The sequence below is a fragment of the Macaca fascicularis genome, chromosome 16 (assembly GCF_037993035.2).
Source record: "Macaca fascicularis isolate 582-1 chromosome 16, T2T-MFA8v1.1".
Taxonomy (NCBI): Eukaryota; Metazoa; Chordata; class Mammalia; order Primates; family Cercopithecidae; genus Macaca; species Macaca fascicularis.
The window spans coordinates 59,118,454-59,144,816 of record NC_088390.1 but is presented as its reverse complement, the minus strand read 5'-3'; the positions used below and the strand labels follow the sequence as shown (position 1 = coordinate 59,144,816).

The 26,363-nt window shown below is 41.3% G+C and overlaps 1 protein-coding gene across 5 annotated transcripts in view; it reads left to right on the top strand.

Moving 5' to 3' along the window:
- NPEPPS (aminopeptidase puromycin sensitive) overlaps positions 1 to 25,979 on the top strand; it is a 103,303-nt gene extending 77,324 nt beyond the window's left edge. For 3 of the 5 annotated variants that reach the window (XM_045374906.2, XM_005583506.4, XM_015438199.3), the window contains 9 exons: positions 2,999 to 3,138; positions 5,615 to 5,749; positions 7,024 to 7,243; positions 14,569 to 14,711; positions 15,761 to 15,817; positions 21,122 to 21,229; positions 21,760 to 21,915; positions 22,488 to 22,535; positions 24,472 to 25,979. In XM_045374906.2, the coding sequence (XP_045230841.1) occupies positions 2,999 to 3,138; positions 5,615 to 5,749; positions 7,024 to 7,243; positions 14,569 to 14,711; positions 15,761 to 15,817; positions 21,122 to 21,229; positions 21,760 to 21,915; positions 22,488 to 22,535; positions 24,472 to 24,624 (1,160 nt within the window). In that variant the 3' untranslated portion in view covers positions 24,625 to 25,979. Of the gene's footprint in view, positions 1 to 2,998; positions 3,139 to 5,614; positions 5,750 to 7,023; positions 7,244 to 14,568; positions 14,712 to 15,760; positions 15,818 to 19,973; positions 20,240 to 21,121; positions 21,230 to 21,759; positions 21,916 to 22,028; positions 22,124 to 22,487; positions 22,536 to 24,471 lie in introns of those variants that run through there. The other 2 variants (XM_065531431.1, XM_074019418.1) reach the window with 2 other exon arrangements.
- Positions 25,980 to 26,363: the final 384 nt, after the last annotated feature.

Sequence of the window (26,363 nt, the reverse complement as noted above, 5' to 3'; positions counted from 1 at the left end):
TCAGGGGTGAGGGGTAGGTGGGGGGGGGGGGTAGGTAATTCTTTTTTTTAATGCTTGGGCATAATAAGTAAATAAGTGAGTAAAGTCCAGTGATTATTTACATTTATTATATACCAGTCATTGTGCTACATACTATAACTGGCTCTTATTTTACTCTCTCAGCTTCCTTATAAGGTAGGCCACATTATTTCTATTTTACAGATGAGGAAGCTGCAGCATAGCTTAGTTAAATTGCTCAAGGTCACCTATCTAAGAAGGTAAAGAGTGGGAATTCAAAATAATTGGACTCCATGAATTTATGCTCTTAACTACCATTTTCATATATTTCCACATGTCATTAGATTCTTTTTAGCTATAAAATTTTACCCAGGAAATTAAGAGATTAGTTGAAAAAATCAAGGAGTAAAGTGTTTGTCTATATCTTTCTTGCTTCCTTTAAAACAACAGTTCTCAACAAAGGGGAGGTATATATGAGAATCATCAATGCCTTGTCATGTTCCACCCACTAAAAATCTGATACATTCAACTCAGTTAAGACGTATGGCCTTCTGCCCTTAACCTTCCTTAGCAGTTAGAATTAGTTTTTTCTTTTTTTTTTTTTTTTTTTGAGACATAGTCTCGCTCTATCTTTTAGGCTGGAGTGCAGTGGCATGATCTCGGCTCACTGCAACCTCTGCCTTCCAGGTTCAAGCGATTCTCTGCCTCAGCCTCCCGAGTAGCTGGGATTATAGGCACCCATGACCATGCCCAGCTAATTTTTGTATTTTTAGTAGAGACGGGGTTTCACCATCTTGGCCAGGCTGATCTTGAACTCTGACCTCGTGATCCACCCGCCTTGGCCTCCCAGAGGGTTGAGATTACAGGCATGAGCCACTGTGCCCGGCCTGATTTTTTTTTTTTGGCGAGACAGCGTCTTGCTTTGTTGCCCTGGCTGGAGTGCAGTGGTGTAACCTCGGCTCACTACAACCTCTGCCTCCCAGGTTCAAGCCATTCTCCTGCCTCAGCCTCCTGAATAGCTGGGATTACAGGCGCGTGCCATTACCCCCCGGCTTATTTTTGTATTTTTAATAGAGACAGGGTTTCGCCATGTTGGCCAGGCTGGTCTCGAACTCCTGACCTCTGGTGATCCGCCTGCCTCAGCTTCCTCCCAAAGTGCTGGGATTACAGGCGTGAGCACCATGTCCAGCCTAGAGTTACTTTTTTTTTTTTTTTTTTGAGACTGAGTCTTGCCCTGTTGCCCAGGCTGGAGTGCAATGGCGTAATCTTGGCTCACTGCAACCTCCGCCTCCTGGGTTTAAGCGATTCTCCTGCCTCAGCCTCCCAAGTAGCTGGGATTAACAGGAACACACCACCATGATCGGCTACTTTTTTGTATCTTTAGTAGAGACAGGGTTTCACCATGTTGGCCAGGCTGGTCTTGAACTCCTGACTTCGAGATCTGCCCACCTCAGCCTCCCAAAGTGTTGGGATTACAGGCGTGAGCCACTGTGCCCGTCTACAGAATTATTCTTTTAATGAATATATCTAACAAGACTGGGCACAGTGGTTCACACCTGTAGTGTCAGTACATTGGGAGGTCAAGGTGGGCAGATTGCTTGAGCCCAGGAGATCGAGACCAGCCCGGGCAACATGGCAAAACCTCATCTCAAAAAATAAATAAATAAAATTAGCTTGGCATGGTGGCATGCATCTGCAGTCCCTGCTACTTGGGAGCCTGAGTTGGAGAACTGCTTGAGCCCATGAGATTGAGGCTGCAGTGAGCCGTGATCGTGCCCTTGTACTCTAGCCTGGGTGACAGGGCGAGACCCTATCTGGGGGAAAAAAAAATATCTAACAAGTCAGATGACAGTTTTATTATCCAAATAAATCTGTACATGTTACAGTTGTCATTTTCTGCCTCTTACCTATAATCTACATTGTAGTACTGACAGGTTTTTCTAATACTCTGTGACCAATAGAGGCAACATTAAAACTTGCAGTATCCCAATATTGGAGAAATTTTACTTTGTGGTTTAACCTGATAGCATAAAGCTATGTCATTTATTAAAGTAGCTCCATTTCCATTAAGGTACTGGGCAAGGACTCTTTTTTGTTTGGCATCTTAATGCCAAGTCTGTTTTGCTGTCTGATATATAAGACAGTGTTTCTGCCTTACAAAAGCTTTGGCTTTTAGATATGAGTCCTCTGTGATGGAACATTACAGCTCCCAGGATGTATCCTGTCTATCACAACAATAAAAATCAACCCTTTGATATTTCAGCAGTGTGTATACCTGTTAAGGCCTACACCTTAGAATTTGTTTTTAAATGATATATGAAGGCTGGGCATAGTGGCTTACACCTGTAATCCCAGCACTTTGGGAGGCTGAGGTGGGTGGATCCCTTGAGGCCAGGAGTTCGAGGCCAGCCTGGCCAACATGGCAAAACCCCATCTCTACTAATAAAGTACAAAAAAAAAAAATTGTATGTTTTTGGGCATGGTGGCACGTACCTGTAGTCCCAGCTACTCAGGAGACTGAGGCACAAGAACCTCTTGAACCCGGGAGGTGGAGGTTGCAGTGAGCTGAGATCACGCCACCGCACTGCAGCCTGGGTGACAGAGCAAAACTCTATCTCTAAAAAAAAAAAAAAATACATATGCATATATAGTAATAAATGCTATGTGAGAGCCTTCACCTCCTCACAATTTAACAGTAAAATTGCTGTCTTTGCTCTGTAAGGGGAAAATGATAATGAAGTTTAAGTCATTGCATTTGTGATTCTTCAAGTGAGTTAACTGCTTTCTTTTTTTAGACAACATGTTGTGATTTTGTTAGTAGATTATCCCTTCCTTTGCACTGATACTATTCAGGTTATCTGGAAGAGTTCATGTACCACTAAGAATGAACTACTGACTTAACAGTTAGGCTTAGGCTCCTGGTTAGAACAACACCACTCCTCTCTCCACCTTACCTTCTGTTTGTCCCAGTGCAAAATTTATTTGTTCTTCTCTTGCTTAGGTGAAGATTGTCCCCAGTGGATGGTCCCTATCACAATCTCTACTAGTGAAGACCCCAACCAGGCCAAACTAAAAATTCTAATGGACAAGCCAGAGATGAATGTGGTTTTGAAAAATGTCAAACCAGACCAATGGGTGAAGGTGAGTTCAGAATCTTACCTAAACAGATTTCTCTCACTTAATGTATACATCTTATGACTGGCTTTAAATTCTGCTTCAGGTTAGTAGTTTCAAAGAAAAAAAAAAAAAACCTAAGCTTTCCTTTGTGAAATTTAGGATGAATTTTTTTTTTTTTTTTTTGAGACGGAGTCTTGCTCTGTCGCCCAGGCTGGAGTGCAGTAGCACGATCTCAGCTCACTGCAAGCTCCGCCTCCCGGGTTTACGCCATTCTCCTGCCTCAGCCTCCCGAGTAGCTGGGACTACAGGCGCCCACCACCTCGCCCGGCTAGTTTTTTGTATTTTTTAGTAGAGACGGGGTTTCACCGAGTTAGCCAGGATGGTCTCGATCTCCTGACCTCGTGATCCGCCCGTCTCGGCCTCCCAAAGTGCTGGGATTACAGGCTTGAGCCACCGCGCCCGGCGTAGGATGAATTTTCAAATAGTATTGTCCAGACATTTGTCAGATGTTAGGGAAGGTAGTGGTAGAGAAGCAGATCCAAAGGCATAGGACTAAGAGGAGAAAAAAAAAAAAAAGTAGATGGAGTGTAAGGTTATATGAACCAAAATATTTGTAGTCTCACACCTTCAAACTCTCCTGCCATTATAATGAAAGGTTAACTTCAATGATGTGTTGTCACCATATGTGTAGTACTATAATCCAGTGAGAGCAGACATATATAATAATCGGTTTGTGTCACTGAAATGTAAAATTCCGTAGCTGGTATTTCAAAACCATTTCACAGAAATACCAATAGGTAAGAATTATTTTTCATTATTCTGTACTCTACCTTTCATAATGAAAGTATTTACTACAAACTCTTAATTATATGTTCCTAATAGGAATTACACATTGTATCAGACATTTGTGCTTTTTTGAAAAAAAAAGCCGGCCAGGTGCAGTGGCTCATGCCTGTAATCGCACTTTGGGAGGCTGAGGCAGGCATCACAAGGTCAGGAATTTGAGACCAGCCTGACCAACATAGTGAAACCCTGTCTCTACTAAAGATACAGAAAAAAAATTAGCTAGTTGTGATGGCGTGTGCCTGTAATCCCAGCTAGTCAGGAGGCTGAGGCAGGAGAATCACTTGAACCCAGGAGGCGGAGGTTACAGTAAGCCGAGATCGCACCATTGCACTCCAGCCTGGATGACAGGGCGAGACTCCATTCCCGCCCCCCCCCCAAAAAAAGAAGCCATTTTTCTGTTTATCAACTTTTTTTTTCTTTTTGAGTTGGGGGTGTCACTATATTGCAAGGTTCAAACTCTTAGGCTCATGTGATCCTCCCACTTCAGGCTCCAGAGTAGCTAGGATTATAGTCATGAGCCACCATGCCTGGCATTGTTTTACTTTTTAAAATATATATTTAAAATACACTCACTGGAATATTACCATTTGAAATTATAATCTGGAAGATTATGTTGTAGCAATATGAAAAATTTCTTATAAATGAGAAAAAAGTTATGTACAGTACAATTTTGATTAAGTTAAATAAAGGGAATCGATAAAGTGATAGTTGCATTAAAATTGTAGGGGTGGTTTTTAAAATATTTACATATAAATAGTAAAATATTTTTATCTTACTGTTTTACCATTAAACTATTTTGAATACAAATGTTCTCAAAAATATTTTTTGGCTATTGGTAAATAGCCTATAGAAAATAATGCAGTTGCCAGGCGCAGTGGCTCATGCCTGTAATCCCAGGGAGGCTGAGGTGCGATGAATCACCTGAGGTCAGGAGTTCAAGACCAGCCTGGCCAACATGGTGAAACCCTGTCTCTCCTAAAAATATAAAATTAGCTGGGTGTGGTGGGTGGTGGGTGCCTGTAATCCCAGCTGCTTGGGAGGCTGAGGCAGGAAAATCACTTGAACCTGGGAGGTGGAAGTTTCAGTAAGCTGAGATCACGCCACTCCCCTCCAGCCGGGGTAACAGAGCAAGACTCCATCTCAAAAAAAATAATAATAAAAGAATAATGCAGTCAGTAATTACCTCACGCCAAAAATCTTATGAAATTGCCTTTTAGGTCCATGTAATTCTTTAAAATTGGGATCTGAAAATTGTTATTCTGTTCAGTCTCTGTGCTTATAAGATCAGTGTTTGTAAAGGGCTAAGCTTTTTTAGAGATTCTACTGTCCAAGTGTTTTCATATATATTAAGTATTTTCTGTAAACCTAAAATTGAGGTTAGAAATAGAAACTTACCCACATTATTTTGTCCCTTCCATGTTCTTTCTACTGTCTCTCACTTTGGCCCCCACAATTTCAAGTTTCCCTTTTCTTTTGTCTGCGTATTCATTCTTTCTTGATGTGTTGTCTTGTTTTAATTCATTAGTTGGCATAGATGGTCTTAATTGTTTTTCATCCATATATATCTAAAACCAGAACTCCTTGTAAACATACAAAAGGTTGATTTAAAAAATTAATGGAGCTGTTTAATAGTACTTACTGGATATCTTTGCAGTTAAACTTAGGAACAGTTGGGTTTTATCGGACCCAGTACAGCTCTGCCATGCTGGAAAGTTTATTACCAGGCATTCGTGACCTTTCTCTGCCCCCTGTGGATCGACTTGGATTACAGAATGACCTCTTCTCCTTGGTAAGCATCTGTGACTTAAGTAATATGATGGATTTTGCTGATTAAAAGATTTTGTTTTTCCTGGAGTGTCTGAAACATAATTAGAAGAATATGGGTCTTCATGAAGGTTAAAAACACCTTTGGGACTAGAGCAAATGACTGATTTTTAATATGACAAGATTGAGGCTATATAATTTAAATCCCATTTCACTACTCCTGAGCCAGCTTTCTGAAACTCTTAATTAAACTATCCTTTGTAAGGCAAAAATTCCTTGCTTTTCAGTAGAAATAAATATGAGCCTTGAAGAAATGACCCTACTGATAGGTTTTTAAAATAATTAAGTCAGAGTGATTTTATGTTTTTCTAAATAGTGGTTGTACTTTGCTGGGAAAACTAGAATTTTTAAACATTGTGTTCTTATTTCAAATTGTATCCCATTAGCTTTAGAATTATATTTGGCTTTCTTCCAGAAAGGATTTAAAGCAGCAATTATTATTATTTTCTTTATGACTTCAGCATAGGTTAGGTAATTTCCAGATGTCTTTATGATAAAATTGTCATATTCCTCCTAGTATTCCTTTAAATTGGACTGGAAATTTTCCCTCCCCTCTGCAGTCATTGGTTTTGGATTCCGCCTTTGTGTAAACACAGATTAGCATTGATGCACAAAACCTCACATCTGCTGATCTAATTGCCGAGAGAGACCTGTCCCAGGAGAGTGAGCTGTTTGTGCAGCTGGCTGCTGTCACAGAAGTTCTTTTTCCTAACTCTTAGTTCTGAAAGGACTTTGAATTTGTAGTGCCTTCTAGTTTATGTTCTTTTAGAAATGAGTAAAGGAGAGGCTTAAGTTGACACAGTTTGCAGGTCCAGCTTTGAAAGAATGTCAAAAACTAAAGCTCAAACTATTTTTGCAGTTTTTCTGAAAGTATGAAAAATTTCAAAACAGTAACAAAACCAAGTCCCCAGAAACTGAGTAGAAATAGAAGTTAACTGGTTTGTTGTTGTTCTCAAATTGATGGGACTTTTAGTTTAATTTTTTAAAGTAGTTCTTGTATAAATAGCAAATGATTCATTCTAATATTTCTGTAAAAAAAAAAAAAAAAGAAAAAATAACAAAAGAGTAAAGAAGGAATGTTGTCTGAATAGGATTTTTATTCTAACAGTGTCTGAACTTATACAGTCCCATTTCCTTAAACCAAAGAAATTGCTAGCAGTAGTTAATGCCAAAAATGCATGCTTATGTTTTTTGGTTTTGTTTGAAGACTAGGTTAATTTATGTTTTTTCCTATCCCAGGCTCGAGCTGGAATCATTAGCACTGTAGAGGTTCTAAAAGTCATGGAGGCTTTTGTGAATGAGCCCAATTATACTGTATGGAGCGACCTGAGCTGTAACCTGGGGATTCTCTCAACTCTCTTGTCCCACACAGACTTCTATGAGGAAATCCAGGAGTTTGTGAAAGATGTCTTTTCACCTATAGGGGAGAGACTGGGCTGGGACCCCAAACCTGGAGAAGGTAATGCATATACTAAATGGAGAAAGAATTAGGCAGAAGTTGGTACTTTTTTATGTGGTTAACAATATAATTAATATCATCTTTATATCTACTGGATGTTACTATATATATTCAGCAAGCCAGAAATTAAGACTTGAGTCTTTTAAGTCTGCTGGTGAAGTTACATGGGTTACCAACATAGAAACAGTAGTGGTTATGTGTGTTTATTGCTAAATATAATTTGTGCACATGGTGGAAATAAAAGTCTTTTGCAGAATTCCAAAGGCCTATTTTTAGTCAAGAAAAGCTAAAGGGAATTTTAGGTTGTTTTATTTATTTATTTATTTTATTTTTTTGAGACAGAGTTTTGCTCTTGTTGCCTAGGCTGTAGTGCAATGATGCGATCTCGACTCACCGCAACCTCTGCTTCCTAGGTTCAAGTGATTCTCCTGCCTCAGTCTCCCAAGTAGCTGGGATTACAGGCATGCACCACCACGCTCGGCTACTTTTGTATTTTTAGTAGAGACGAGGTTTCACCATGTTGGTTAGGCTGGTCTCAAACCCCCGACCTCAGGTGATCTGCCTGCCTCCGCCTCCCAAGTTTTATTTATTATTACCGTAAATACCAGGCACCTTTATGTATAACTTGTAAAGGCGCTGAGAGACATAGGGGCCAGCTTTTTGAATTAAGGAAATTATTTGCTTTCTACATGTGTTCTCTGCTCTGTGGTTATTTCTGTAAGTATATATTTACTCTTTTTGCTCTCACTGAAATATTGGGAATGATTATTTAAAGGTTTTACATATCATTATTTTTTATCATCTGCTGATAACTAAAGGTGGTGTTTCCTCCTGATCAGTCTTGATCTGGAAGTCTTTTGTAATAAAAATAGTAGCAATACCTAGAGCTCTGTCTTTTTTTTTTTTTTTTTGAGCTACAGTTTCGCTCTTGTCACTCAGGCTGGAACGCAATGGCGCCATCTTGGCTCACTGCAACCTCTGCCTCCTGGGTTCAAGCGATTCTCCTGCCTTAGCCTCCCGAGTAGCATACCACCACGCCTGGCTAATTTTTGTATTTTTAGTAGAGACGAGGTTTCATCGTGTTGGCCAGGCTGGTCTTGAACTCCGGACCTCAAGCGATCTGCTTGTCTCGGCTGCCCAAAGTGCTGTATTACAGGTGTGAGCCACTATACCTGGTCCCAGCTTCTATGTCTTTTCTTCATTGATTCAACAAATATTTATGTAGCTGGTAAATGCCATATACTATTCTAAGAGCTGGTGATACAGCAGCAACCCAAATATTGCCTTATATGGCTTACATTCTAATAGGAGACATAGCAAATAATTAAATGTATAAGATCTAGGTGGCAGGAAGTATCATTAAGAAAAATAAAGGTGTCAGATAATAAGGAGTGCTGGGCCACTGTTTTTTAGAAAGTGTTTGGGGAAACTGTCTCTAATAAGGTGATATTGAGCATAAACTGAGACATGAAGGACAGAGTTATGAGGATACCTAGAAGAAAAGTGGTTCAGACAGAGGAAACAGCAAGTACAAAGGCCTGAGATGGGAGCATGCTTAGGGTATTCGAGGAATAACAAGAAAGCTGCTGAGTTCAGGACAGGATTGAGTAGGAGAGGGCAATGGGAGACCTTTCTGATCCTATAGAACCTGTTTGCTACAGTGAGAAGTTTTTTGACTTTAACATTGAGTGATATGACATGCTAATTAGGGAGTTTTGGGCAGGGGAACTTGATTTGATTTACTCGGCTTTCTGAAGAACAGACTAAAAGAAGACGAGAGGAGGCAGGGAGACCATTCAGAAGGCTATTTTAGCAATCCATTTGAGATGCTGGTTGCAACTAGAACTTAAAGGTGGTAAAGTCTCTGTATATTTTGAAGGTGGAACTGAAACTGTTGGTGAAGGATGGACTGTGTGGTGGAAAGAAAGAGAAGTGTCATCAAATTCTGGCCTGCAGAACTGGAAGAATGAAGTTGCCGTGTATAGGGATAGGGAAGACTGCCGTAGAAACATTTTTTTCTTTTTTTTTTTTTTGAGACAGAGTCTCGCTCTGTGCCCCAGGCTGGAGTGCAGTGGCTCGATCTCTGCTCACTGCAAGCTCCGCCTCCCAGGTTCACGCCATTCTCCTGCCTCAGCCTCCTGAGTAGCTGGACTACAGGCGCCCGCCACCGCGCCCGGCTAATTTTTTGTATTTTTAGTAGAGATGGGGTTTCACTGTGTTCGCCAGGATGGTCTCGATCTCCTGACCTCGTGATCCGCCTGTCTCAGCCTCCCAAAGTACTGGGATTACAGGTGTGAGCCACCGCGCCCGGCTTCATTTTTTTCTTTTAAAGATACAAAGTCTCGCTGTGTTGCCCAGGCTGGAGTGCAGTGGTGCGGTCATAGCTCACTGCAGCCTCAAACTACTGGGTTCAAGCTATTCTGCTGCCTCAGCCTCTTGAGTATTTGGGACTACAGGCATGCACCATACCCAGCTATGTTTTTTTTTTTTTTTTTTTTGTAGCGATGGGATTTCACTGTGTTGCCTAGGCTGGTCTTGAACTCCTGGACTCCAGAAATTCTCCTGCCTCAGCATCCCAAAGTGCTGGGATTGCAGCCATGAGCCACTGTGCCTGGCATGGAAGCATATTTGGGTGTAAAAGGGAATCAAGGGCCAGGCGTGGTAGCTCACACCTGTAATCCCAGCACTTCGGGAGGCTGAGGGGAGTGGAACACCTGAAGTCAGGAGTTTGAGACAAGCCTGGCCAACATGGTGAAACCCCATCTCTACTGAAAATACAAAATTAACTGGGCGTGGTGGCTCACGCCTGTAGTCCCAGCTACTCAGGAGGCTGAGACAGGAGAATTGCTTGAGTCCTGGAGTTCAAGCCCAGCATGGGCAACCTCATGTCTTTAAAAACCAAAACAAAACTGGGTGAGATCAACCAGTGACTGAGTATAAGTGGAAAAAAAGAGGTCTGAGTTCAGGATTTAGAGATTGTGTAGAAGAGGAAGAATCAGCAAAAGAGACAGACTGGCCAGTAAGGTAGAAGTAGGAGAGCCAGGAGAGAGAAGGGGTATCCCAGAATTTAAATAAACAGTAGATGAAAAGAAACAGTAGATGAAGGCAGAGGGAATGTGATCAGCTGTGTCAGATGCTACTACACTAAATCAAATAGAATGATGAAGCCTAATTCAATATTACATTTAACAATTTTTGTGTAGTAGTGGGGAACAATAATGAATTCTCCACTTTTGCAGCAGGTTCTTTAGAATGGAAGGAGAGGAAATGGAGACAACACACTTAGACAACTTTTTAAAGGAGTTTTGCTGAGAAGATCAGAGAAAAGGGGTAGGCGAGAGAGAGGTGGGGTAAAGGAAGGAATTTTTAAGTTGGGAGATTTTATACTACATTTTTCTGCAACTATTTGAACATAATGCAGTAGTAATGGAAAAATTCATGTTGTGAGAGAGAGGGGTTATTGCTGTAGTGATAGCTGAATAATCAAGAGGAGTTGAGATCCAGTGCTGAAGTTAAGGAGTTGGTTTTAGATAGGAGCACAGATGAATAGTGACAAGATAGGAGTACATGGACACAGATGCAGGTAAATTAATGGGTGTTGCACTTTTCTTTCATGATGATAATGTGACACTTTTTGACTTCAAAACCATCTTTACAATATAGGGAGAATGCCTTCAATTTCCTAGCTGCCAGAATTATAAATTACTTCTTGTAAGAATCATCACAATAATGTGTAGTTATCTATTGATCTCTGATGGTTTTCTTAAAATTATTTTTGGTTAAATTATGATTTAAATATAGCAAAATGCATAATCTAAATGTTACAGTTCCGTGACTTTCGGCAAACACATACCACATTTCCATCCCCCAGAAAGCTGCTTGAGGCTCCTTCCTAATTGGTCCCTACTACTTGAGCCTCCCCTGCCCACCCCACACAGGCACATGCCATTCTGATTTCTTTCACCTACATTAATATTTATCTCTTCTATTTTATATACATAGAATCATATAATGTGTGTTCTGTTCTTAAACCTACCTCTCTCACTCAGCATAATGTTTCTGAGATATATCCAGGTTGTTCATTGCTTTTTATTGCTAAGTAGTATTTCATCATATGAATATACTACATTTTATTTATCCATTGTACCGCTGCAATTCATCAGATTTGTGTGTCGTTAACTGTTGTTTTTTTTTTCTCAATCATTTATTGCCTGGGTGTTAACTTTTTTTGAGATATAATTCACATACCATAAAATTCACCCTTTTAAAGTATACAATTCAGTATTTGTTAGTATGTTCACAAGATTGTGCAACTATCACCTCCATATTTCCAGAACAATTTCTTCACCTTCCCCACTCTCAGTCCCTCCCCCTCCACCAAAAAAAAGCCTTGTATCCACCGGCAGTCACTCTCCATTTCCTGGCAAACACAAATTTACTTTGTATTTCATGGGTTTACCTATTCTGAACATTTCATATAGATAGAATCATAAAATACTTGGCCTTTTATATCTGCTTCTTTCACTTAGCATAATATTTTCAAGGTTCATCTGTGTTGTAGCATGTATCAGTCCTTCATTCCTTTTTTTTTTTTTTTTTGTAAGGGAGTCTTGCTTTGTTGCCAGGCTGGAGTGCAGTGGTGCGATCTCGGCTCACTGCAACCTCCGCTTCCCAGGTTTAAGCAATTCTTCTGCCTCAGCCTCCCCAGTAGCTGGGACTACAGGTGTGCACCACCACACCCAGCTAATTTTTGCATTATTAGTAGAGATGGGGTTTCACCATGTTGGCCAGGATGGTCTCTATCTCTTGACCTCGTTATCTGCCTGCCTTGGCCTCCCGAAGTGCTGGGATTACAGGTGTGAGCCACCATGCCCAGACCTTTCATTCTTTTTTTTTTTTTCAGAGACAGAGTCTCGCTCTATCGCCCAGGCTGGAGTGCAGTGGCGCGATCTCGGCTCACTGCAACCTCCACTTCCTGGGCTCAAGAGATTCTCCTGCCTTAGGCTCCCGAGTAGCTGGGATTGCGGGCTTGCATCACCACGCCTAGCTAATTTTTGTATTTTAAGTAGAGACGGGGTTTCACCATGTTGGCCAGGCTGGTCTTGAACTCCTGACCTCAGGTGATCCGCCCGCTTTAGCCTCCCAAAGTGCTGGGATTACAGGCGGGAGCCACCACATCCAGCCTCTTTCATTCCTTTTTACAAATGAACAATATTCCACTGTGTAGATACATAGCACATTTTATTTATCCACTAACTGATGGACATTTGGACTGGTTCCACTTTTCGGCTATTATGAATTCTATTCACATTTGTATACAAGTTTTTGTGTAGACGTATGCTTTCATTTATTTTCGATATATATCTAAGAGCAAAATTGCTGAGTCATATGATGACTGTTTTATTTTGTTTTGTTTTGTTTTTGAGACGGAGTCTCACTCTGTCTCCAGGCTGGAGTGCTGTGGGCATGATTTCAGCTCAGTGCAACCTCCACCTCCCGGGTTCAAGTGATTCCCCTGCCTCAGCCTTCCGAGTAGCTGGGACTACAGGTCCGTGCCACTACACCTAATTTTTTGTATTTTAGTAGAGACGGGGTTTCACCATGTTGGTCAGGATGGTCTCGATCTCCTGACTTCATGTTCCACCTGCCTCAGCCTCCTAAAGTGCTAAGATTACAGGCGTGAGCCACCACTCGTCTTTCCTTTTGTTTTTTTTTTGTTTTGTTTTTTTTGAGGCGGAGTCTCGCTCTGTCGCCCAGGCTGGAGTGCAGTGGCGTGATCTCGGCTCACTGCAAGCTCCGCCTCCCGGGTTCCCGCCATTCTCCTGCCTCAGCCTCCCGAGTAGCTGGGACTACAGGCGCCGCCACCACGCCCGGCTAATTTTTTTGTATTTTTAGTGGAGACGGGGTTTCATTGTGTTAGCCAGGATGGTCTCGATCTCCTGACCTCGTGATCCGCCCGTCTCAGCCTCCCAAAGTGCTGGGATTACAGGCTTGAGCCACCGCACCCGGCCGTCCTTTTGTTTTTTTTTAAGAGACGATCGGCTGGGTGGCAGTGACTCACGCCTGTAATCCCAACACTTTGGGAGGCCAACTTGGGTGGATCACCTGAGGTCAGGAGTTCGAGACCAGCCTGGCCAACATGGCAAAACCCTGTCTCTACTAAAAATGCAAAAAATTAGCCAGGCGTGGTGGCGCACCCCTGTATTCCCAGCTACTCGGGAGACTGAGCTGGAGAATTGCTTGAACCTGGGAGGTGGAGGCTGCAGTGAGCTGAGATCATGCCACTGCACTCCAGCTTGGGCAACAGAGCGAGACTGCATCTCAAAAAAAAAGAAAAAAGAGACAAGGTCTTGCTCTGTGCCCAGGCTGGAGTACAGTAGTGTGATCATAGCTCACTGCAGCTTCAACCTCCTTGCAGCCTCAGCCTCTTGGAGTCAAGCGATCCTCCCTCCCCAGCCTCCTGTGTAACTAGGCCTACAGACACATGCCACCATGCTTGGTTAATTATTAAGTTTTTTGTAGAAACGGTCTTGCTGTGTTGCTCAGGCTGGTCTTGAACTCCTAGGCTCAAGTGATCCTCTTGCCTTGGCATCCAGAAATGCTCAGATTATAGGCATGAGCTACTGTGCCTGACCATAACTGTATGTTTAACCTTTTGAGGGACTGCCAGACTGATTTTCTAAGTGGCTATACCATATTGTGTTCCCACCAGCAGTGTTTGAGGGTTCCAATTTCTCCACATCCTTGCCAAAACTTGGTATTATCTTTTTTATTATAGCCATCATAGTGGGTATGAATTGGTATCTCATTGTGGTTTTGATTTGCATTTTCCTAACGACTAATGATGTTAAACATCTTTTTATGTGCTTATTGGCTATTTGTGTGTCTTGGAGGAATGGACCCATCAGATTTTCATTTTTAAAATCTAAGATTTCAATTTATTATACATAGAACATACTAGTACCATATGTGATCTTTCTTTGAACCTTAGGTCAAAACTACATGATGTAAGCCTGTCCTTTTCACACATAATCCTTAGCAGAGTAGTTAACTAGACTGAGTAAACATTTAGTAAATTCAGATAGTTGGCATTTGTGACTGCAGAGAAAGTCAGCAACTTTATTTGCTTGTCTAGTCTGTTTAGCATATCACTCTTACGATTTGATAAACGTAAAACAAGTATTCTCTCAGGTATTAAGTTAATTGAGTGTGTTTGTTCAAGACCATAGAGTTATGGTATAGCACAATTATAAGATATCCAGATGACAAATTTATAAAAATAGGCTTTTTAAGTAGTCTTATGTTTCTTTTACCTCTCAAATCAGGTCATCTAGATGCACTCCTGAGGGGCTTGGTTCTGGGAAAACTAGGAAAAGCAGGACATAAAGCAACGTTAGAAGAAGCCCGTCGTCGGTTTAAGGACCACGTGGAAGGAAAACAGATTCTCTCCGCTGATCTGAGGAGTCCTGTAGGTTTTCATGATAAATTCCCTTAACTTATAGGTAACTACATCATTTTGTGAAGCATGGAACTTTTTTTTTTTTTTTTTGAGATGGGAGTCTTGCTCTGTCGCCCAGGCTGGAGTGCAGTGGCTACTTGGCTCACTGCAGCCTCTGTCCCCTCAGTTCCAGTGATTCTTTTGCCTCAGCCTCCTGGCTAATTGGGATTATAGGCACCTGCCACCACAGCCGGCTAATTTTTGTATTTTCACTAGAGACAGGGTTTCACCATGTTGGCCAGGCTGGTCTCGAACTCCTGACCTCAGGTGATCCACCTGCCTTGGCCTCCCAAAGTGCTGGGATTACAGGTGTGAGCCACCATGCCCAGCTTGGAACTTTTTTTAAGTGCCAAAATTGACCTAAGAACTGACCCACAAACCACATCTAACTCTATTTTAATATATACCATCTAAGTGGTTTATAGCCATCTTCTTATTTGTTTCACGTTTCTCAGTCAGCATTGCAGTGCTGAAATGTGATTAGCTGTGCACATACCCATGATAGCTGCTGTGCTCTGCTGGTACAACATGCCATTTACCTTTGTGGTTGCTGACAGGCACTGCTAGCTCCTTAACTACAGTTCGTGTGTAATATCCACATTTATAATATTTACTTTTTTTTTTTGAGACGGAGTCTCACTCTGTTACCCAGGCTGGAGTGCAGTGGCACGATCTCGGCTCACTGCAGCCTCCACCTCCTGGGTTCAAGCAGTTCTCCCTGCCTCAGCCTCCTGAGTACCTGGGAGTACAGGCGCCTGCTACCATGCCCAGCTGATTTTTGTATTTTTAGTACAGACAGGGTTTCGCCATGTTGGCCAGGCTGTCCTCGAACTGCTGACCTCAGGTGATCCGCCTGCCTCGGCCTCCCAAAGTGCAGGGATTACAGGCGCGAGTCACCGCAGCCGGCCAACATTTACAATATTGTTTACTGGCTTTCTGTCTTTTCTTAGTATTAGAATACTTGAAACAAGGTATATTTAATCAAATGAATTATTTTTTGTCCCTGTATTCTCTTGTAGGTCTATCTGACTGTTTTAAAGCATGGTGATGGCACTACTTTAGACATTATGTTAAAAGTAAGTATATTTGAGAAGACTCCCATTTCCTGCTTTTGAACTTGGATAGACACACAGTACACCTCTAAATGGTTTAAAAAAAAAAAAAAAAGTCCTAGAAAAGAAAAATGCATATTGTAGACATGCAAGTATTTTTTTTTTTTTGAGACGGAGTCTTGCTCTGTCACCCAGGCTGGAGTGCAGTGGCCGGATCTCAGCTCACTGCAAGCTCCTCCTCTCGGGTTCACGCCATTCTCCTGCCTCAGCCTCCCGAGTAGCTGGGACTACAGGCACCCGCCACTTCGCCCGGCTAGTTTTTTTTTGTATTTTTTAGTAGAGACGGGGTTTCACCATGTTAGCCAGGATGGTCTCGATCTCCTGACCTCGTGATCCGCCCGTCTCGGCCTCCCAAAGTGCTGGGATTACAGGCTTGAGCCACCGCGCCCGGCCATGCAAGTATTTTAAAACTGAAAGAATTATATGTCTATATATGTTATTATATCAGTATTATCAGTATGATGCCAAAGACATCTTACTTTTCCCTACCTTTTTTACTCACTTTATACATCTGAAATCTTTTTTTTTTTTTTTTTTTTTGAGACAGGGTCTCACTCTGTCACCTAGGCTAAAGTGACATAATCATGGATCACTGCAGCATCAGCCTTCCAGGCTCAAGTGATCCTCCTGCCTCAGCCTTCCAAGTAGCTGGAACTATAGGAGTGTGATAACCACACCCAGCTAATTTTTGTGTTTTTTGTAGAGATAAGGTTTCACCATGCCCAGGCTGGTCTCAAACTCCTGGGGTCAAGTGATACACCCACCTCAGCCTCCCAAAGTGCTGGGATTACAGGCATGAGCTATTGTGCCCAGCTGAAATTTTAACACTGAAATAATGTTCGTTTTGATTAACAAGTCACTTTCTTTAAATTTTATCTTCAGTGTAAACTTGGGGTTCTGCCCGTTGTAAGCAAAAGGCTTGTTTCTGTGCTTAGGTTCTGTGCTTAGAAGGTTTGTTTTTGTGCTTAGAAAAGGGATAGACAGGCCGGGCGCGGTGGCTCAAGCCTGTAATCCCAGCACTTTGGGAGGCCGAGACGGGCGGATCACGAGGTCAGGAGATCGAGACCATCCTGGCTAACACAGTGAAACCCCGTCTCTACTAAAAAAATACAAAAAACTAGCCGGGCGAGGTGGCGGGCGCCTGTAGTCCCAACTACTTGGGAGGCTGAGGCAGGAGAATGGCGTGAACCCGTGAGGCGGAGCTTGCAGTGAGCTGAGATCCGGCCACTGCACTCCAGCCCGGGCGGCAGAGACTCCGTCTCAAAAAAAAAAAAAAAAAAAAAAGAAAAGGGATAGACAGATGATGATCGAGTGTCTCAAGCATTTGAGCTATGCCGGGGTCCTTTATTAATAGACAAGAAATTAATTCACCTGCCTTCATAGCCTCTCTAGTTTTCCCAGGGTAGTTAGCATATAATTAAACTCTGACTTAGACAAAATATAGATAAAACTTTCCATATCCTCATAATGGCAGCAATCTGTTTGAAACTTTGAATCAACAGTAGTACTGTGAAGCAAATGCTATCTCCAGTCCCTATCCATAGTTACCGGTCTATAAGGAAATGGCTTGAGTGTACTGGCTACATGAGAAGTGGAGGTAGCTGAATCTACTTTTTAATCATTAAATGTGCACAACGTGCCTAAAAACCCATTTGTTAAAAGATCCACGCTTAGGACAGGAGTGGGATGTGCTTTACTATCTCTACCTTTCATGGATTAACAACACTCTTCTGACTTCAAGGGAGTTCATGGTAATCAGCTTCATTGTAGAAATAGCTCTAATGATCATAATTGCAGATCTAAATTCTGATATTTTGGTTTTAAACAAATCCTCTGAAAAATGATTAGGATGTCTGAAAAGATAAACTTTAAGAAACTGTGCCTCAAAATGTACTGCTTTACCCATGTTGTAATAGGTTTACTTTCTTTTTTTTGAGACGGAGTCTTACTTTGTTGCCCAGGCTGGAGTGTAGTGGCATGATCTCGGCTCACTTCAACCTCTGCCTCCTGGGTTCACGTGATTCTCCTGCCTCAGCCTCCCGAGTAGCTGGGACTACAGGCACCTGCCACCACACCCAGCTAATTTCTGTATTTTTAGTAGAGACAGGGTTTTACCATATTGACCAGGCTAGCCTCGAACTCCTGACCTTGTGATCCGCCCACCTCAGCCTCCCAAAGTGCTAGGATTATAGGCGTGAGCCACCATGCCTGGCCTACTTTCTAAGAATATAAGAGTTATATTTGGGAGAGCTGGACATGGTGGCATGCACCTGTAGTTCCAGCTTCTCAGGAGGCCGAGGCAGGAGGAGCTCTTGAGCCCAGGAGTTCAAGCCTGCAGTGAGCTATGACTGCACTACTGAACTCCATCCCGGGTGACAGAGCAAGACCCTGTCTAAAAAAAGACCCTAAAAAAAATAAAGTTTGGGTTTACCTTCCACCTGACCATTAGGTCCCTTCTCAGTCTTAATATTCTGTGAACCTGTGTACTATAAATTATATGTATGAAATGGGATATTTGATATTTTTTTCATCTATTCCACGATGATATGGAAAAAAATAGGGGTTCTGAAAATTTCATGGCAGATACTTTGACATTTTCATGTCATGGCACTTTTAAGATTTTCCACGAGTATGTGTATTTATTAAGAGTTTGCATTTATTTAACACAAGGGAGTTCACGATAATCAGCTTCACTATGGAAATAGCTCTAATGAAGGCTGAATCATGGTTCTTCAAGAAGCCATTTGGTAAGAGATGAGGAGGGTTGTCTTATGATGGTAATTTAGGAATAATGTGGCAGGGTTAAAAAACATTAATTCAAAGTATATTTGAAATATGGTGTTAGAGTGCCATCTAGTGGACTCGAATAACAGGTTCTCTTTGGAGGATGCTTCCTGAAAGCCAGAGGTTCAGACCTTGAATATTGGAGCTGAAAAGGGCTTTAGAAATTATCTGTCCACCCACATCATTTTACACATGGGGAAACTGAGACCCAGAGGGATTAAGGACTTAGTCAAGATCACACAGCTAGAGGCTAAACTGGGAGTAGAATCCAGATCTCCCAAGGTCCTTTCTGTTTTACTGCACTGCTTCTCAAGAGTCGAAAGGGGCCAGGCTTGGTGTGGTTCATGCCTGTAATCCCAGCACTTTGGGAGGCTGAGATGGGAGGATCACTTGGGGCCAGGGGTTCGAGACCAGCCTGGGCAACATGGAGAAACTCCGGCTCTACTAAAAATAGAAAAATTAGCTAGGTATGGTTGTAGTGAGCTTACACCATTGCACTCCAGCGTGGGCAACAGAGCGAGACTCCATCTCAAAAAAAAAAAAAAAAAAACAGCGAGAGAGACAGAGACCAGCCTGGTCAACATGGCGAGACCCCATCTCTAGTTCTTATAAAATTGTTTATTGGGGAAAAAAAAAGTGTCCAAAGGAAAGGAAGAAGAAACTGAGAGCTTTGATGAGGTCTCCAGACACGACACTCTGGTCAGTGTTAAATCTTAAGGGGTAGAAAAGATCAAAAGAGTCTAAATTGTCTTGAAGACATAGCTCTTATACATTTATAGTTCTAATTTTTAAGAATTATAACATTTTGGCCGGGCGCGGTGGCTCAAGCCTGTAATCCCAGCACTTTGGGAGGCCGAGACGGGCGGATCACGAGGTCAGGAGATCGAGACCATCCTGGCTAACACGGTGAAACCCTGTCTCTACTAAAAATACAAAAAAAAAACTAGCCGGGCGAGGTGGCGGCGCCTGTAGTCCCAGGTACTCGGGAGGCTGAGACAGGAGAATGGCGTAAACCCGGGAGGCGGAGCTTGCAGTGAGCTAAGATCCGGCCACTGCACTCCAGCCCGGGCAACAGAGCCAGACTCCGTCTCAAAAAAAAAAAAAAAAAAAAAAAAAAAGAATTATAACATTTTGTTTCTGATTATGAAAAAAATATTTTATATATTTACTATGGAAGATTTAGAGACTAGAAAAGTGTAAAGAGGAAAATAAAACTTACCTGTAATTTAAAAAGCAGGTAGCAAAAACAGCATGTATAACATGCTCTCATTCCAGATTTGATAATGTACATATAGTAGTAATTTTATTTTTTTCTTTATGCTTCTCTGTCTTTCAGATATTCTGCATTCAGTATGTGCTGCTTTTGCAGTTAAAAAGTGTGAAGATGCATAATCCCACTGATCAGAAACCATCATTAATTAATACTACCATTTTGATGTATTTCCAGGGGTTCTCCCCCACCCCTTTTTTTTGGAAACACAGTCTTGCTCTGATGTCCAGACTGGAGTGCAGTGGTACAATACGGGCTCACTGCAACCTCCACCTCAGCATTCCAAAGTGTTAGGATTACAGGCGTGAACCACTGTGCCCAGCCATATATATATATATATATATATATTTTTTTTTTTAAATTTAGGATCATTCTCCTTTATCTACTTTCTTACATATACTTAAATATAAGAACATGTTTGTATCATGAGATATTCTTAAAATATAACTTTAAATAATGCATTTTTATAAGTACTTACAGTATTCATTTTCAGTTTTTCACTATTATAAATTAATTTGATGAACTGGTATAAGATTACTAATGATTAGTTTGTTCTTTTAACACAGAACATTAGCCAGATATCAATAATATAAAGAATTTTTGGCTGTGATAGATTTTACCTCTTAGATCTTGATGTTAAACTAGTCTGAACTAATGACAGGCTGTTCATCTGGTGAGCATTTACATCTAGTGATTTACTTAGTGTAACAACAGATGACAAATTTAGTGCCAAAGCATCATTTTTTTTCTCTTTTTTTTTTTGAGACAGAGTCTCACGCTCTTGCCCAGGCTGGAGTGCAGTGGCACGATTTCAGCTCACTGCAACTTCCCAGGTTCAAGCAATTCTCCCGCCTTGGCCTCCCGAGTAGCTGGGATTACAGGTGGGCACCACCACACCCAGCTAATTTTTTTTTGTATTTTTAGTAGAAATGGGGTTTCACCATGTTGGCCAGGCTGATCTCGAACTCTTGACCTGAGGTGATCCACCCGCCTCGGCCTCCCAAAGTGCTGGGATTACAGGTGTGAGCCACTGCACCCAGCCCAAAGTATTCTCTTGAAAAGTATTCTCTTTTGTTAATGTAATGTTCTGCCATTCTTACCTAGTGAGAATATAGAACCTAAGTTTTACCTTATTGGGGAAGAAGCTCATGTAATTATATACAGAACATCCAAGGGAGAGTTAACTATTCCAATCTTTATCTTTTTTCCTGTAGCTTCATAAACAAGCAGATATGCAAGAAGAGAAAAACCGAATCGAAAGAGTCCTTGGCGCTACTCTTTTGCCTGACCTGATTCAAAAAGTCCTCACGTTTGCACTTTCAGTAAGTTATAGTGAAAACTGCATTTAGAGTGAATCATTAGCCATCTGTGACAAGTGTCTCTGATTCAGCTCTGATCCTCTTGAGCTGCCTTAACCCTAACTAAAGCTTCCTTTTCCAGATCAACTGGCTTGAGTTTTTGTTACTGACTTCTGTTTTTGTCCCACTAGTGGCGAGAATCAGAATTCTCTCTCCAGAATGGAAACTGTGAGGACAGGGATTCTTGAAAACTGGGAAACTGGCTTATGCCTTTGCTTACTTTGTGTCTCTTCCTTTCTTAAACCTATAGGCTCCTAAGCAAGTATCTGTTGAGCAGTCTGTCTGTCTGAACCTGTCTCAGTATCTCATTCTTATTTTGGTTGATCTTTAGGTTAAACATTATCCTCTTTGCTGAGAACTTCTGGTGCCAGTTATTCCTAAAACAAGGAATAAGTGTCTTCAGTGTGATTACTTCAGTGTCAACAGTATGTTGCACTTTCTGGTACCAGAATATGTTTTTGGTACACTAGACTTTTAGCTCTTTCTTTTTTTAGGAAGAGGTACGTCCACAGGACACTGTATCGGTAATTGGTGGAGTAGCTGGAGGCAGCAAGCATGGAAGGAAAGCTGCTTGGAAATTCATAAAGGACAACTGGGAAGAACTTTATAACCGATACCAGGGAGGATTCTTAATATCCAGACTAATAAAGGTATGTGAAAAATTTTGAGTAGCTTGCTAATCATGGATATTATTGAGTGACATCCATGATTCACTACACCCATACATGGTGGTCTTTGCTCTTTAAAAGTTTCCTATGGCCAGGCACAGTGGCTCACGCCTGTAATCCCAGCACTTTGGGAGGCCAAGGTGGATGGATCACCTGAGGTCGGGAGTTCGAGACCAGCCTGGCCAACATGGTGAAACCCTGTCCCTACTAAAAATACAAAAATTAGCCGAGCGTGGTGGCATGCGCCTGTAATCCCAGCTGCTTGGGAGGCTGAGGCAGGAAAATTGCTTGAACCTGGTAGGTGGAGGTTGTGGTGAGATGAGGCTATTGCACTCCAGCCTGGACAATGAGTGTGAAACTCCGTCTCAAAAAAAAAAAAAAGAGTTTCCTTAAATAGTTACTGCTTTATTTAAGGACGTCTCCATCTCCCATCACACATCCTTTATAACAGACTGAAGTTGGCAGAGAACATAATGATTTGTTTTTAGGGTAAATGGAAGTTTGTTCCCAGCCTCTTTTAGTTTCACTTACTATTTAAAACCATTGTTTTACAGCTATCAGTTGAGGGATTTGCAGTTGATAAAATGGCTGGAGAGGTTAAGGTAAGGAAAACACTGTTTACTCTTCACTTTTCAATCTAGTAAGTAAAATCAATAACCTGATTGTAATTATAGTGTTGGGATAATGTACTGTAGCATCTCTGTGTTTTTGTTTAGAGAAAGACATCATGCAGGGCCGTAAGAATTTCCTAAAAATGGCTGGGCATGGTAGCTCACACCTGTAATCTCAGCACTTTGGGAGGCCGAGGTGGGTGGATCACCTGAGGTCAGGAGTTGAAGACCAGCCTGGGCAACATGGTGAAACTCCAAATTAGCTGGACACAGTGGTGCACACCTGTAATCCCAGCTACTCGGGAGGCTGAGGCAGGAGAATCACTTGAGCCCGGGAGGCAGAGGTTGCAGTGAGCTGAGATCATGCCGTTGCACTCCAGCCTGGGTGACAGTGAGACTCTGTCTCAAAAAGAAAAAAAAAATTTTTCCTAAAAATGATGGAAAGCCTTCAGATGGTTTATAAACAAGGCAGTGACTTGATCTGATTTGTGTTATAAAAATTTCAGTCTGGCTGCAATGTAGATAATAGTTTGGAATGAGGAAGAGAAGATGTTGGGAAGCTAACTCTCCCAGCAAGAATGATAGAATAGCTTACAGTAGGGTCGTGGCAGTAGTGGAGGAGACAGAGTAATGAAGGAGATTCAGGGGCTTGAATTTGTTAACCATTAGTTCAACAATATTTATTGATTGGCTTCTCTGTTGTGAGCATAAAATGAGCCAGGATAATCCCCAGGTTTCTGGTGTGTAAATGTTGGTACTACTTACTGAGATGGAAGGGAAAAAGACTTGAGGCCCTGAGAACTGAACCATTTTTAGGAGTCTTGGAACAGTAGCAATTGTCATCTCTCTAAATAGGGTTATTGATTTCTAAAAGGTCTATGTTTAATCAGATGGATTAGTCATTCTGTCTTTCACTCCTGTGGTGACTAATTCAAAGGAAAAGCCCCATCATTTTGCCAGTTGGTGTTTAAGAGTTGCTTTGTTTTCTGTGAAACCATTAGAAAAGTTTATTCAACTTTTAATCATTAAGCATTGTGATAAATTATAAACTTAGAAATTGTTTTACTGTATTAAAAATGTTGGATTCCTGTAATTCTAGCATTTTGGGAGGGTGAGGTGGGAGGACTGCTTGAGCTCAAGAGTTCAAGACCAGTCTGGGCAACATGCTAGGACCCCATCTCTACAAAAAGGAAAAATCAGTTAGGCCTGGGAGTGCATGCTTGTGGTCCCAGCTACCCAGGAAACTAAGGTGGGAGATGTACTTGAGCCCAGGAGGTTGAGGCTGCGATGAGCCATGATCGCTTCATTGCACTCTAGCCTGGGCAACACAGTGAGACCCTATCTCAAAAAAAAAAAAAAAAAAAAAAAAGACTCTGGGATGTTAAATTATTAGGGCACAGCAGCAATTTAAACTTCTTTGTATTATCATCTCTTACAAATTAATCTTTATTTGAAGCAGCCAAAATGTGTTGAATCCTTAAGTACTCTGTGCTAGGTGTTTTGTCAAATGTTTATATGGATTGTCTCTTTAATCTTCTGGAGTAAATATTTTCTCATAGTTGAAAAAACTGAGACTTAGAACAGTTAATTTTCTCATTCACAAGCTAGTACATGACAAAGCCTAGATTCAAGTTCCAAGTCTTCAGTCCAAAGACTATATTTACCACTACACAATTAGCCTAAAAGAAAAGCAGTAGGTTCTGTCTCTTTATTAACTTTTGATGAGGCTGTTAAGCATATAATATTTAAGGGGAGAATTCCTATATGCAGTTGCTTGTTTTCTTTTAGCCTGAGGGTGGCAGTGGTAAATTCTCATGCCTGAAGGTTATGCATCCTTCATATAGACCAGTGGTTATTTTTTCATAACCTGTAATATTAACTTCTTATTGCTAGTAATGATCCTGCATTCTTGGTTGTTTTATTCCAGGCTTTCTTCGAGAGTCACCCAGCTCCTTCAGCTGAGCGTACCATCCAGCAGTGTTGTGAAAATATTCTGCTGAATGCTGCTTGGCTAAAGCGAGATGCTGAGAGCATCCACCAGTACCTCCTTCAGCGGAAGGCCTCACTACCTACAGTGTGAATCCTGAGGTGCCGCCATTGGCGGTTCTGCTGCTTCGCTGCAGGGATAAGGAGCTATCGAACAGCTGATTCATATGCCAAGAATTTGGAGTCTTCTTTCAAACCAGTGGGGGTTGGACAATGAATGTAGTTAACTGGTTCCTGCTCACACTCCAGAATTAAATTCTATTGAAAAAGGAAAATCAGCAATTCAGCAAAAAATAAATAAAAAATAAAAATGTAAATATGATAGTAATAAAATAGAGCATAACGAAACTGTGAAACTTTCTGAAGCCTTGTCAGTGGTTAAAAGTATTTAACACTCTACTGTTAATGACAGATGTTCTGTTTTTATAACTTACCAAAAGGAAACTAGAGGCTTCTTGGTGAAGAGGATTTTTGTGAAGTGGTTTCTGCAAGCAGCCTATAAGTCAAGGGTGGCATCCATTTCTGGGAATGGTTAAACACAAAAGGCTGATAGCTGGCATAACATAGTTGGAGTCAGTGCATAATTCCAAGTGGCTTTTTTTTTTTTTTTTTTTTTTGGCATGGGGACTGGCCAGGAAAATATATTTTCCTGCATAACTCAATCTGAACCAAGGATTGTAGTTTTCCTCCTTGCCTTCCCTTCTTTGTGACCCCTTGGCCCCCCCCAAAAAAAAAAAAAAAAAAAAAAGTTAAAAAACCTACCCTGTTCTGGTTTTTTTCCTCCCTTTAGTTCCACCCCAACCCCCATTCCCCAGGGTCCTTCTTAGAGATAAAGAAATAATAAGGAAACATCTTTCATAGCCACGTTAAATAAGAGAAACTGATACACATTATTTTTTCTTTTTAAAGATGACTTATAAGAACCCTGAAATTCACACAGGTGAGACAATAGAAATAAAAAGATCTTCAGCCAGGCCTTTCTGAATGAGTTATTCTGCTAAAAATGGTCTTAGTTGTCTGACAAGCCAACTATTGAACCTCTTCATAACAGTGTCAACACTGGTTTCTCCTGGTTCATTTTATGTGTGCAAGAAGTCAGTGGTAACTGCTGCAGGGCTTCTACATTAGTGGTAACTGGTTTAAAAAACAGACTGTAAGCCTGTGTGTGCCACTGTTTGCTTCAACAGTATATCCTACTAACAAGCCTCACCTATTTAATCCAATGAGTTTTAAATCTAAATCTCATTCCCTTCCTCTTTCCCTACCTTTTTCTTTTTTTCTTAAAAATTTTTTTGTGTTATTAACATAAATTCATATTTGGTGTGGCTTAACTGTATTTCAGAAGGTCATCAGATTGTGAGACTGCTTCCTTGAAACATTTTTGTGCTATTGTTTTAAAAAAATAATAATTAAAAAACAGTTGGCGTTAATAAAAATGTCAATGTGAAATTGATGTCCTGATTCACTTTATTCTCTTTGATAAGAAACTAAAAACTTTCCTATTATTCAGTAGGCTTATGCAAAGTTATACTATCATAGAATTTTTCAAATTCAAGAAAATCCAGTTCCTTAATTCCTAATCTATAGATCCTAACAGAAAAATCCTGAGATTCATTCTAAATCAGTTCTACATTCTCAAAACTCTCTCGGAGACTCTTAGAGTCAGCATTCAGGAATGAACTTGAGACTTCCTCAGTCCCTACTTTTGAGGTACCCTAGTCCAGGCACCATGCTCAGGGCTGCCCTCAGGCTCTCCAAATGTGCTTAAGGCACCAGTGAAGCAGGGGCACCAAAAAGACTGAGAAAAATGCAGTTTTAATAGAAGAACTCAGA